Source organism: Myotis yumanensis, unplaced genomic scaffold, assembly GCF_028538775.1.
Source record: "Myotis yumanensis isolate MYYU_CA2020_CCGP unplaced genomic scaffold, mMyoYum1.0.hap1 SCAF_6, whole genome shotgun sequence".
In the NCBI taxonomy this organism is placed as follows: Eukaryota; Metazoa; Chordata; class Mammalia; order Chiroptera; family Vespertilionidae; genus Myotis; species Myotis yumanensis.
Window position 1 is genome coordinate 7,564,981 of NW_027223757.1, and position 15,057 is coordinate 7,580,037.

The window sequence follows — 15,057 nt, forward strand, 5'->3', positions numbered from 1 at the left end:
CAGGCGATATTGCTGGGATATGGTTGAAACCCTATTTTATCAAGTTGCCAGGAGCACAGTAGTTGGACAGTTCGCCAGTCCTCATGCAGCAGGGAAAAGATTTGACGAACACTTTGTCCACAGAATGTTTCGTAGTTTATGCCGCCAGCCCCCGTCTTCATGGACATTTTCGTTGCTTCCCATCTTTTTTTTTTTTACTCTAAATTACATTGTAATGAATAACATGCACATGTTGTCTCATATTTATAGAGATGAATCTTCAACGTAGATTCTTGGAGGTGGGATTGGCTACATCAGCGGTTCTCAACCTGTGGGTCGCGAACCCTTTGGGGGTCGAACGACCCTTTCACAGGGGTCGCCTAAGACCATCGGAAAACACATATATAATTACATATTGTTTTTGTGATTAACCACTATGCTTTAATTATGTTCAATTTGTAACAATGAAAATACATCCTGCATATCAGATAGTTACATTACGATTCATAACAGTAGCAAAATTACAGTTATGAAGTAGCAACGAAAATAATTTTATGGTTGGGGGTCCCCACAATATGAGGAACTGTATTAAAGGGTCGGGGCATTAGGAAGGTTGAGAACCACTGGGCTACATCAAAATATAAATGTATATGTACTTTGGTTGGAGACGGCCAGATTACCCTCCATAAGGACTGATTGATTTTGTTTTCCCTCGAGGAGTAGATAGATAGTAGCTCTTTCTCCATTGCTTTTCTGACAGATGTTGCCTAGCTTTTGATTCATAAATCTGATATTTGGAAAGCAGCATAGCAATATAATACAATTTGTATTTCTTTTGTTAAGTGTAAGGTTAAAGTTTGTTTTCTTATGTTAAAGTGCAATTATATATTTCCTTTTAGTGAACCATATATGTATATCTTTTGTCCATTTTCCTCAGTTTTTGCTTCTTCTTTAAAAGAGCTCTTTATTTATGTGGAAATTAGCCCTTTAAGCTGTAAATTAAAAATATTTTCTTTCCCTTGTCATCATCAGTCTATAGAGTGTGCTCATGGTGGTGTTTTTGTTTGTTTTTCTGTGCTTTTCTGCCATTGAAATAGTCTTTTATGTTTTTCTAGAATTTGATAATCATTTGCAAGACTTTCCCTTCTCCTGGGTTATAAGACTTCACACGTGTTTTCTTTACTACTTGTATATTTTTAATTTTTGCATCTATGTCTGGAATATATTTAGAGTATATTTTGGTATACATTTGGAGGATTTAATTAATTTTAATCTCTCTCTAAATAGCTATTATTTCTTCTAACACTACTCAAAAGTCAGAAACTGACTTTCATTGTCATTCTATACTAAATTTCCATGTGTTTTTCTCTGTATATAGTATCAATATTGAACTAGGTTTACCTGTGAAAGACAAATAAGAATGACATTTTACAAAATAAATCAAATTATTTTCCATTTATTTAAAGCTAGATTACTTAATTTGATCCATGCAAATAATCTTTCAATAGAGCACAGAATAAAATGCATGAGCTCATTTATTTGTATTGTCACTCACTCAGCACTTTGTAAATTCACGTAGTTGAAATAATCAGCTCAATTCTGCTTTCTATTCTGATCAGCATCCAGGCTGGGCAGCTCATGGCTTCATGCTGAATTCCATGTCCTGCCTCCCCAAGCTTCTTCTCACTTAGCAGTGTCTCAAAAGGAGAGCTCAGAGAATGGATTTGGGTTCTTTTCCCCAAACTGAGGTTGCTATATCAAAGGACAACAATCAATCCATCAATCAACAAGCTATCTTGGGTATTGGATTGCTGTATGTGCAGAAATTCTTTCTTTTTTTCCACTTCTTTTAGAGGAAGGGAGAGGGAGAGAGAGATAGAAACACCAATGATCAGAGAGAATCATTGATCGGCTGCCTCCTGCACGCCCCCTACTGGGAATGGAAACCCGGACATGTGCTCTGACCTGGAATGGATCCCTGACCTCCTGGTTCATGGCTTGATGCTCAACCACTGAGACACACCAGCTGGGCAGTACAAAAATCCTTTCTAAAATCTTACCAACCCAATTAATGATGAAATTAAGGGTTGCTGGCAACATCTAATTTGCTAAGGCTAAGGAGGAATTTTTAATAAGTCGTATCCTGTTTATAACAGCTTTATGCCTGGTAACTGGGAAGGCAGCCTTTTCTGGCCAATTACAGCATTAAGGAAATATTCCCTTTTCCCTCCACTCCACAGTCATGTTCAATATGGTAACTAGAGAGTTTCAAGGCTTTCTGACATCTATTCTGCTTTTAACAGGGAGTTTTGTTGTGAGGAAGCTGTTGAAAATGAATAGCGCTCTTAAGAATATGTTTTATGTGACAAGTTTAAACAAGGGATGCAGAGCCAAACACAGCGAAGGGGGTGTGTTATTAGGAGAAATACTAGTCATGTTGAATCGATTTTGTCTGCCTGTTAAAACTCGGAAACACCGACTTTAGCTGTGCTGATTATATGTAAGTGAACAGCCAGAACTAAATTGTTGTACAACAAGCCACTGGCAACACTATCAGCTATCAGCTTTGGAAATGTAAAAAACTGTGTACATGTATGTCGCCAGTGGAGACAGCTCTTTTCTGGTGGACAGAGGGGCTCATTTTCTCCACAGTAATTTTTATGTGCTGGAAAAAACACTCCTCATTATATTTGAAGACTGACATGAAACACATCTTAATATTCCTAGAAGACATCTGAATTCTAACACAGCTCTTGCGTTTCATTTTCATCTTATTTTTAGGTCTAAGACACTATCTTCGGCCTGTTATGAACTGTACATAGTAGGAACTTAACATATGTATGTTTGATGATTTTCTGGTATTCATAAATCTTCAATTATAAACCACAATCTATATGTTTTTAACTTTGGATCAAATATCTCATAGTTCATATCTAATGGAAACAAAGTACTGTAAATTTATTGGTATAATGAACCACCAACAGGTATTTAAATGAGTACTGACTCTTATAATCTCCCTACTGGTAGAGAAATTTAGCTGTAATAATCTCCCTACTGGTAGATGAAATTTAGCTGTTACTTTGGAAATGTATAGAAGCCTAGACCACCAGGAGAGATAGACAAAATCCAGTAATTCATGGAACAGAGCAATGCAAGGCATTTTCCCAACAGCATGTGAATTGCTTACACTTTTTCACCCTCCTGTGCATACTAATATTTCTGTCTGTACATGACAAATCAATATAATCCACATTCACTGGGTGGCCAGTGACAGGTGGGCTCTATCTAAGTAGATGCTGCGGATGCAAATAATTCTATAAGTCCCCTTATCTTCAAAACACTTGTACAGAAAAGGCAAACACATAAAAATAAGTATAATTAACATAAATTGAGAGGTTGCCATGTTCCCAGCACTATGCTTATTACAAGCATCTTTTCCTTTAATCTTCACATATCCTGGTGAATTGGGTAATGCTATTATCTTCATTTTATAATCCCATGACCTAGGGCTCAAGATGGTTTGGTAACACGTAAGAGGTAGAGCTATAATTTGAACTCTCAACTACTGTATTAGACTATAAAATGCATTTTATGACCTTTGGTACAGACAATGAGTATTAGAACATTGCTACTCAGTGTGTGATCACACGTCATCCATGTGCTGATGGGCAAAGCCTTTGTTATTGGTCCATGACAAAGTAAGTAAAGAACATTGAGGCTAAGCAATTAGAAATGTTAAAGCAATTTGATGGTAATTTTATGTTTACAAAATCTAATAGCAAAAACTAATTGGGTCTTATATATCCCATGGGATCTTTTCATTTTGTTATTTATTTTTATCGTATTTAACCAAAGTATAGCTCCATGCTGATTGGAAATTAAAAAAAAACAAAGACAAAACAAGCCCTGGTCCTTTACCACCAACAGTGCATCCAGAGCATTAGTGAGGCCGGAAAGTGTCATAGATGAAGTAGGAATTACGATGACAAGGAGAATAGCTGACGATCAATGAGTACTTGCTATGTGCTCATCATTGGGCTTAGTTTCTCTCTCTCTTTCTCTCTCTCTGAATGTGTGTGTCTCTCTCTATATGTGTGTATACATATATACATATATACACACATATATATGTATACATACACACAACATATATGTATATGCATATAAACCATATATTCAGTACCATAAATATACACATATGTGTATCTACATATATAAAAGGCTAAGTGACGAACCATATGTCCATCCAACCGTCCAACCGACTGGCTGGTATATATGACATACACTGGCAATTTAAAAATAAACATTGACTCGCGCATGTGTGATATTTGTCCCAATCTGACACTGGCCCCCCATTTAAATTAATTCAAAGACAGTTTTCCCGTGATGCCAGCATTTGTGATGACTATTAATAAATCACAAGGACAAACTCTAGACAGAGTAGGAATATTCTTACCTGAACCCTTTTTCGGACGTGGTCAGTTATATGTTGCTTTCTCTTGAGTTTGAAAAGCGTGTGATGTTAAAGTTAAAGTTGTAAATACTTCATCACAAGGGAAATTAGTTAAGCACTCTGAAAGTATTTTTACTCTTAATGTGGTATACAGGGAGATATTAAAATAAGTTTAATCAATTCATCAGTGATTCTATCAATGTTGTTTTTACATCATATTTTTGTTGTTTTATATCATGTCTTTGTTGTTATATCATGTTGTTATTGTTTATTTATTAATCAATTTATATATTATTTTCATATACATTTTACTAATTTTCTTTAATCTCTGACACTTCTATTATAGAGAAAGGGAAAATAGCAATATTTAACATATTTCTTCTACTTAATTTCCCTTCAGTGTGTATGAATCCATGCACCAGGCCACTAGTACATATATATCTGTGTGTGGAGAGAGTTATTTAATATCTCACAACAACTCTAGAATTCTGAGTACATATTTATCATGCCTGGTATATTTTATTATGTTCTGGATATTACTGCCAATATCCACTTCTTCCCCAAGAGTTACTCTTTGAAAGAAAACAAACCAAAAACAACAGGATTCCTTATATTACCAACTAGAGGCCCGGTGCACAAAATTTGTGCACAGGAAGGGTCCCTAGGCCTGGCCAGCAATCAGGGCCGATCAGGGCCTTCTGGCTGTTGGCCAAGGCCTTCCTTTGTTCTGTGCAACCCCCTAGTGGTCAGCACCCATCATAGCAAGCGACAGAACTCCTGGTCGAACTCCTGAGGGGACACTTTGCATATTAGCCTTTTATATACATGGATGCTATTCCATGCATACATCAGGGAGGAGAATAATTATGCTTTCCTAACCTATTCCCCCCCAAAAAAGAAAAACAACAACCTGTCATTTTATTTCTTAGCCTTTTCTACGTTTCAGATAGTACTTAGTGAAATGTGAATAGCACATCAGGGGCTTCTGGGTAGAGCCTTTATCCCTTCATCTTCACACACAGCCTTTCTAAAAGCGGCTGCCCACTCTTCCTGGAACGAGGAAACATGTTTTGCTGTGTGAGTGAAGAGAGCTGATTGAATGGACTGCGTCGCTTGTGTACTGTCTGGTGTATTTATGAAAAAAGGAAAAAGATTGAGCTGCTATTAACTTTATAACATGGGCTAGTTGGCTGAAAACACTTATCTGAAAGGCAGATTGAAGGGAAGTAATAAATTTGATGAAACAGCCATAATAATGTGCTCTAGGGAAACATCCCCATAAATCCTCTTAGACATTTTTTTTTACCTTGAATAGAACATGGGCTTTGGAAGAAGGTTCCTGGTTACTTGATTGTATCTTTAAATATTCTCTTTTCGATGTCTGTTGGTGTAAGACAAACTATACAGAATGTAGCTTTGGAAACAGTAGGTAATTAACTCATTCAGACTCGGAATACACCTGAGGAGGTGGCATGTGAAGCTCTTCCTCATATAGAGAGTATCATGAAGAGCAAGTGTGAATTGGAGGCAGCCTACATGGCTTAGTTGTAGAAAAAGATTGAACAGCATACAAGGATATTGCAATAAACACAAACATGAATGGGATATGTTTTGTGTTTTAGCTCCTTCTGGGGATGCTTCTACATGGTATTAACCTCTTTATCCCCACTTAAGGTATTTATATGAACATTTTTCTGTATGAAACTTCCACAGCGATTATCCCTGATTTTGTAGCGTCCTTAAATCCATGTATGAATAATTGTTATTAGGAGGAATGGTCTCCAGCACACCCTTTTTCAAGTATTGTAGTTTTGTTTTCTCTTCTATTTTTTTTTTCTCTTCCCATTTTAAGTCTTTTTTTTTCTTTCCTTATATTAACTTGCTTATCTTTATGTGAATTGAAATCATAAGCATCCCCACGATGCTCTCTGAAAAAGCAGTTTGATGAACCTGAAAATGAATATGTCACGCAGATGGAAGTGCAGTCAGTACTTTCCTAAGGAAACACGTATGGCTCCACGTTCATCATGGCATTTTTTTTAGAACGGACAAGGGAAGTCCCGGGGTTATGCTAAGGGCTCTCATTGTCCCCATGCAGTGTTTATGCCAAAGAGTGCTCTTACTGTAAGGTATTTTTGGTCCAATTTCTAAAACATTTACCCTAAGCTAATGCTGCCTTTCTAAACTAAAGCAAAGCCCGAATAAGCCAGGTAAAAATTAGATTTCTAAAAGCTCTACTGTGTGAGTATCAGTCTCCTTGACTTTCTAAAATTGCCAGGTAATTGAATGACCTTCCCCTTTATCTCAGGGCAAATCTGGAGTCTGTAAGAAAACCTGTGCTAGAAAGAAGCTTTCCATGTCTCTTGTTTCACTCATTTAACACATATTGACTGAGCTCACTGGTTCTCAAGCTCATTCGTGCGATGAAGTTCCTGGAAGTGATGTGCTTTGTTACCGCATGTCATTTTGATGACATGGACATCAAAGTGACTAATTTTGTATGTCTGTGTACAATTACATAAATGCTGGTTTATACGAGATTCCAAAATGCAGAAACATTAGTAGATAGATACCAACGTTTTCAGAAGAAAAAAGTGATAAACTTTATGAGAGACATTTCTCCCCATTAAATTAACGTCTTTCCTCTGAGCAAAATAGAGGAATGGTTCTCTGTGGCGTAAAAGACTGGCTCCAGCTCATAAAATACCCCTTCTTGGTGGGAGCTTAATTGAGACACATAATTACCCCTCCATGTGCACCAAGAACACGGAGATGAACGGCTCAGCCTCTGCACTCACGGAGCGCCCGGCCTTGTAGGAAAAGCACACCTGGCACCGCTATAGAACCATATGGAGTGATAGGTCAGAGACGGTGGGGCCGGGCCAAGGAGCTTCCCCCAGGCTGGGAGGGCCTGCCAAGACTGCCCGGAGGAAGTGCCTCCACCAGGGGCTGGGGACTCCAAAAGGGGGAGACTGTAGAGAGTCAGGGTTCAGTAATTTAGGCAGGCTTGTATGCAAATTACCAGCACAGTGGTGGGTGCACAATGCTCTGTAGCACTGAGAGGAATGCATCAATGTCTGCCCAAATGGGAAGAAATAAGAAAGAGACGGGATGATAAGTAAGCTGACCATTGATAGGGTAGTTCAATGGTCCCCTCTTATTCGGGGGATACATTCCAAGATCCCCCGGGGGTGCCTGAAGCTGTGGGTAGTACCAAGCCCTGTGTATACTATTTTTTTCCTATATATGCCTGTGATGAAGTTTAATTTATAAGTGAGGAACAGTAAGAGACTGACAACAATAACTAATAATAAAATAGAACAATAACAATATACTGAAATAAAATTGATGTGGATGTGGTCTCTCAAAATATCTTATTGTACTGGACTCACCCTTATTGTGATTATGTGAGACGATACAATGCCTACGGAATGAGATGAAGTGAGGTACTCAGAGCAATACACAATTTAAAACTAATGAATTGTATATTTCTGGAATTTTCCATTTAATATTTTCAGACCACGGTTGACCACAGGTAACTGAAACTATAGAAAGTGAAACTTCAGATAAGGGGGAACTACTGTATCACAATTTTGAAAATAGCACACTAAAATATATGCCCCAATTCTCCCCCCCACCCCCCCCAAAAAAGAAGCAAAAAACTGGTTTGGACACAACTTTTATTGGCTAAATATGCTTGAGACAAGAAGTCACATTGAAAGCTTGCTCCATTACATAGACATATGCGGGCTTGGCTAAAGCAGGGTAGTTATCAGACATTTAAGACTGAGCAATGAGATGTTTCCATTCAAAGGGAAAATACATCACAACGAGGCACAAATATCTGTACGTGGTGAGTGGCTTCCCTGTCCATCCCAGTGCTAAGGAGAGCCTCAGAGGTTTGGCTTATTTAGCAAATACCTTTTGGCGGGCTAAACTCTGAATCAACAATTGTATGGGAAAAGGGAATGCTTTCACAAAACATGACAAGATGGCTGCAATCATAATGAAGTTTGTTGGATAAGGAGTTGATTGTGGGTACTATGAGTCACTTGAGACTCAGTTCATTTTACGTGTGATAAAAATTGCAACGTTCATGGTGAAATGAAAAACCAAGCCAGCAGTCTTCTTTCCTCACTCATCAAGCCTTTGTGTAGATCCCTGAGATAGGAGGATTCCACCCAATGGAAATAAAAACCTGCCCAGTAAGAAGTAAAATGATGTCTCAGCAAAAAGACACTGGTGGGAATCTTCAACATCCCAGCCTGAAAACATTGTACGACACCAGCTTGTTGGCACATTATGAATGACTCTCTCTGGTATTACCTTGAGAGAGCTGTCGTCCTCTCCTCTCATAGTCTGGGACCCCTCAGGGGATGTCCACCTGCCGGCTTAGGCCCGATCCCTTACAAAACAGATCTATATTATTCTGATTATCTTAGTCTTCTTTAGAGCTAATACCTTTGCTATAAAAGCAGTGTTCTTATGAGATGTTTTTGTTTTTTTAACACACCTCCTTCTGGTCTTCTGAAAACATTTCAATTTCTTTCTTAAATAGTTGTGACCAGACTTGAACATAATCATTGACAAGTCCAGAGACAAGCTGTCACCAGCACTTTATAGAAAAAAGAAATGCTTCTAGTAATATATTCTAAATTCCCATTGACTCTTATGTTTACATGGTACAGTTGGTTACTACTGAATTTGTTGTCCAGGAAATGACCTAGAATTTTTTATATGCTTCTGTAAACCATGTTTCTCTCATCCTAGTCTTATGCAGTTGTTGTTTTTTATCCAAGTTCATATCCTTATAATTAATCTCTTACATTTCAGCTTGTTTTATTTTGCTCATTGCTCAAACTGTAAAGATTCTTTTAACTGAGATATAATTAACATATAACACTCTATAAGTTTAAGGTGTACAATGTGTTGGTTTAATACCCTTATACTGCATATTGCAATATGACTACCACTATAGTTTACTAACACCTCCATCACATCACATATTTATGATTTATTTTTTGTGATGAAAATATTTTATATCTAGTCCCTTAGCAACTTCAAAGTATATAATACAGTATTATTGACTATAACCACAATGCTGGGCATTAGATCTCCAGAACTTATTCATCTTCTAACTGCAAGTTGGTATCTTTTGACCAGGATCATCCCCCTTCCCCCCAACCACAACCCTTAGTAACCACCACTCTATTCCAATCAATGATGAGAAAGACTCATTGATCAGCTGCCTCCTGCATGCTCCCTACTGGGGATGGAGCCTATAACCTGGGCATGTGCCCTTGACTGGAATCAAACCCAGGACCCTTCAGTCCACAGGCTGACATTCTATCTACTTAGCCATACCAGCTAGAGCTAATTCAACTTTTTTAGATTCCACATAGAAGTGAGATCACACAATCTGCTTATGTGCTTTATTTCACTTAGCATAATGCCATCAAGTGCATCCAGGTTCTCATAAATGACAGGTTTCCTTCTTTGTCATAGCTGTATAATATTCCATCTCATTGTAATGCATAAATATAAGAGTAATCGTTTTATATTTCCTAACTTTGAAAGGAAAAGAATGTTCTCATATCTTCCTTTTTTATTATTTTGTCAATCACAGTGTGCATTCAATATTATTTTTTAAAATATATTTTATTTATTTTTTACAGAGAGGAAGGGAGAGGGATAGAGAGTTAGAAACATCAATGAGGGAGAAACATGGATCAGCTGCCTCCTGCACACTCCTTACTGGGGATGTGCCTGCAACCAAGGTACATGCCCTTGACTGGAATCGAACCCGGGACCCTTCAGTCCGCAGGCTGACACTCTATCCACTGAGCCAAACCAGTCAGGGCTCAATATTATTTTATATTAGTTTCAGGTGTACAGCAAAGTGATATATAGACACATATAATTTTTGAAGAGATCCAAGAAAAAAACTGATAGTTGCCAAAGTAGATTTCAGCAAGGATTTGAGAAATAAACTCAATTTATATATCATAAATCATCTTCACAGTTGAATTTGCATTTAGCTCACTATAAAATTGTAGGTGATGGCTTTCCTCCCTCAGCACATGGAAAACACTACTCCCTTGCCCTTTGTCTTCTGGCATCTGGTATTGCCCACGAAGGCTATTGTCAGTACAGGCTACGCCCTGTGGGCAATAATTCAGCTTACTTCTTTATCTCACATTTCTGTGGTTCTATTAGAATCCATGTAAGTGTGACTCTACTTTTATTAGTTCTGGGCAGCATGTCATGTACTCTTCTAATGTGAAGCTTTGTTTTGTTGTGTTTTCTTTCAATTCTGGAAAGTTCTCAGCCAAATTCCCTGAAAATAATACTTCTCTGATAATCCATGAGTTTTCTCCTTATGATAAAAATCTTATTGGGCATATGTTGGAGCCTTTCCATGCTACACTGTACTTGTCTCCTTTGTGTTTCATTTTTTTACTTTCTGCTAAATTCTGGGCAGATATTATTCTCTTTGAATATTTTTGATGACTATGTGTTTTTGTTTTTACATTTGTTTTTCATTCTCTCTCCTTGTTTTCCTGCTTGCCTATATTTGTTTTTATAATTCATTGTTCTCTTGCATGAACAGCACAAATGTTCTCATAGTATTTCCTTTATCACATTGTTTACGTTAAAAAAACGCATATTAAACTAGTTTTAGATGATTCTGTTTTTGTATTTGATCAGGAATGTAGCCATCTCCTGGTTGTTGAGTTGGCTCTCTATTTTTCAGTGTTATTTAGATTTTTTGTTTTCAAGAAACACATCAAGTGAGAGGTATATTTCTCACTCTCACTCACTCTTCATAATGTGATGCTTTTCTCTCGTCTCCACTGGTCCCTCGGTACCTCTTTCATCAGCATCTCAGGATCCCTGCCCCACATCCATTAGTGGTTCTGGACAGGTCTCTGACCCATGTCACTGAGCCTGTGGGCTCGGCCCAGGACAGGTCTGGATCCTCTCCCTCCTGCAGCCTGACACTATTGAGTGGGACAGATAGTGTTTTCAGCACCTTTTTATGAGTAGCAGATCCACAGCCCCTGTTCTGTGCAGGTGCCCTGGGATCTGGTCTCCCTGTGGAGAGCTCAGAGTGGAGCACTTTACCCCCTGGAGTACGGGGCCTCTGCATCTTCCTGTTCCCATACCTGAATTGCAAACTGTCTCTGGCTTTAGCCCCCATTAACTGACCATTTTGTAGTTTTCTGGTCTAAAGAGATCTTATTTTGTTTTCAAGAATACAGTATTTTTAAAAAGTATCGTTGTATTTAGAACTAAAGATGTGATGCGTATTTGGTCACAGTACCAAAATAACCGGAAATGCTTTACACTTTTCATATGTGTTGCTCTCGGTTACACATATGACCACATATGTATGTGATTTACATACATTGCATATATCTGAAAAACATCATTCAGCAGAATTCATTCTGTTTTCAAAGAGGTCATAGTAAATTTGATATTGTACTAAAACAAAATTTCGTTTTTTATCCGCAACTAAGTCCCAGATCAGGATTGGGCTTATATATAGAAATCAACTCACTGGGTCTAATATGTAAGGTCACAGGTATGGTACTCTATACCCCAATAGTTTTCTTGTTTACCATGATATGTAATATAAGTTCCGCCAGAGTCATTCTCCTTGATCGCATCCCTTTTTATCTTTTCACAATTCTCTATGAAATGAAAATAGATCTGGGTGGTGGGGGGAAAGGTTATGTAACAGCATGAGGCGCGTTGCCAATATTATCGAGATCAGCCCAGGAGGGTGCGCTGGAAGTGCCAAAGAGGAGAGTGAATGTTTAAAAAAAAATGTGAGCGAACACCAAAAACAAACCTGATCTTCCACACAGCGTTATGTCGTTAAAAACCTCGCAATGGTGATTTATGGAGCTCAGTTAAACTTACTGTAAACATCAGTGGAGAAATGAGAACTACACACCCCCTATAATCATTGAAAGGAGTTCATCCAGGAAAGCAGATGTAATCATTGAGTAAAGAAGGAAGTTAAAAATACATTTCCAAACTTTATATTTACCTTCCCAACTGATTCCGATTCTGTGGCAATATTGTTACTATGATCTTATGCAGCAGGTAATGACAGAAGTTTGTCCCCAAAAGCTTTTAGGGTATCCTCCTAGAAACTTTTCGGGAGAAATTTTAATTTGACAGCCCAGGCCTATTTGTTTTCACCTTTTCTAAACGCTCTTCCCTCCCCTATCTTTTAATCAAATTATGCTTCCTTACTTCCTTATCTTTATTGTGATTTTTCCCCCCCTACCTTATGTTTTCTCTCTCTTTTCAGCCAATCCGGGACTACCGTAGCTGAAATGCGAAAGAGGCAGCAGTCACAAAATGAGGGAACACCTGCCGTGTCTCAAGCACCTGGAAACCAGAGGCCCAACAACACGTGTTGCTTTTGTTGGTGCTGTTGTTGCAGCTGCTCCTGGTACGTCCTGTTATCTGTAAGATACCCTAGCTGAGTGCGGTCATAACGAGAGTGGACATCATGTCAGTTCTTAGGGTCATACAAACATCTCAATCTGTCTTCTTCCTTTAAAAGTAAAAATTATTGGAGAGCATCATTGCTTTAACGCTAGCCTTTCTATATGCAAAAATGCATTTCCTCAGAATCTATACTTAAATTGATAGTAAAGAATGAAAAATTATAACATGTTTTGCTTCACCCATGTTTCTTTAAAGATATGGGTGAAAATAAGATTATGGTTGTATATTTATTTAATAATAAACCATGTCCTCCAATGTTACAGAAGGTGCAAGAACATTGAGATACCATCTAGTAGTATTGGACGTGTGTGTTTTAGTTTTACGCTATCTCGTAGGGCGTTGCTCATTCAGTCCCAGAGTCAGAAAACTGAGTCAGGGTGGCAGCCTCGCCTCAGAGCCCTGACAAAGGCAGTAAAAGAAGCGTCGCAGACTCGTGCTGACAGCTCTAAAGGCCAGGGGCTATGATGGGTATGAAGGCCAAGTCGGTTAATTAGAAACTCTGAACTCAGAGCCAGAGAATCTGCTTTCCATTGCGATTTTACCACTGACTGGCTCTGTGGCATTAACGTTGTAATCTCTGTCTTTTGGCTTCCTTGTTGGCAAAACGAAGAGTGGCTCAAGTTGAATCCCAAGGTCCCATCTAGTGCTAAATGTCCATGATTCGGGCCCCTCAGAAAACCTGCTCCAGTTCCAAATTCCCAAAAGACCTTCAAGTAAGAAAAGCAGTAAGACCCGGAGTCCCAAGATATGTGCAGATGTGTTTTCTCAGGGAGATGTTAGACTAGTGGAACTTTCCGAAGAACCGTAGGCTTCGAGGTCGTCTCGGATCCAACTCACAAGGGGATCTTCTGGGTTAGAGGTGGCTTTCTGGACTCCCCCCCCCCCCCCCCCCCCCCCCCGGGACGATTTCAAGCCCTAGAGAAAGGACCAAATGCCTGCATGAGCCCCACTGGTCCCCAGCATCCATTCGGGTTATTGTCATGATGTGGTGACATGACGTTCTAGCATCGTGGCCAAAGTAGAAGATGAAGTGTGTGTCCTGGTGCAGTGGTAAACTTGGTGTAGAACAAGCTCTGACCATCGAGAACACTTCATTTGCAGAAAACCATCCGATACTGTGACTCGGAGGATTTAAAGTAGGTTGTATAAATACCAAAATTGCTGCCCAGATGATGATTCTTTGTTAGGGAAAGTAAAAAATTATTCCTTTTATTTCATTCTTAAGCCTTGACTGTTTCAAATGGAGGAAACAGAGTTCCAGAAGAGAGAAATATTTCAATAAAAACGTTTTTTTTTTTTTCTGTATCACTCCTAAAGAGATCACCAACCTCTGGCCTTAACCCATGAAACGCAGTGGATTATGGCATGGTGCAAATGAGACTTAACATGGTGGCTCTGAACTTGAACTGCCTGGGTTCAAAACTCATCCTCATCCATCACTATCTGCTTGACCTTCAGCAGGTTCCTTAATGTCCTCAGATTCCTCATCTGTCAAATGACAGTAGTAAGAATCCCTACCTCCTAAGGTTTCTGTAAACATTAAATGAAATAAAACACATACGAGCTGAGAACAGTGCCTGACACATTTAAGCATGCATTTAATAAGAGTTAGCTCACTGGGCTATTGAACACTTCATATTGGAAACATAAAATCTCTTTAAAGAGGAGTTGGTTTGAAATAATGTATGTTAAAAACATCAGCTTGTGGTTATAATACAAAAAATACATTGGAAAAGAAAGCAGCTATTTTATTTAAATTCTATGTAAATATCTCAAGTACACTGTCACACAGTGCTGAGAATTATACTACTTCTATTCTCATTTGCACCAGACCATGTTCCAATAATTAGTATATGATTTTATTTACCTGCCATATTTAATTCTGAATTGCTTCAGGATTAAAACACCAAAACAGCCCTAGCTGGTTTGGCTCAGTGGATAGAGTGTCGGCCTTTGAACTGAAGGGTCCTGGGTTCTATTCCAGTCAGGAGCACATGCCCGGGTTGCAGGCTGGATCCCCAATAAGGGGCGTGATCAGTAGTTCTCTTTTATCATTGATGTTTCTATCTCTCTCTCTCCCTTCCTCTCTGAAATTAATA

General features: G+C 38.6%; 1 protein-coding gene across 3 annotated transcripts in view; it reads left to right on the top strand.

Annotated features, from left to right (window-relative positions):
* RGS17 (regulator of G protein signaling 17) overlaps positions 1 to 15,057 on the top strand; it is an 86,838-nt gene that overhangs the window by 32,910 nt on the left and 38,871 nt on the right. For all 3 annotated transcript variants that reach the window (XM_070417443.1, XM_070417441.1, XM_070417442.1), the window contains one exon: positions 12,756 to 12,899. In XM_070417443.1, the coding sequence (XP_070273544.1) occupies positions 12,781 to 12,899 (119 nt within the window). In that variant the 5' untranslated portion in view covers positions 12,756 to 12,780. The remainder of the gene's footprint in view (positions 1 to 12,755; positions 12,900 to 15,057) is intronic.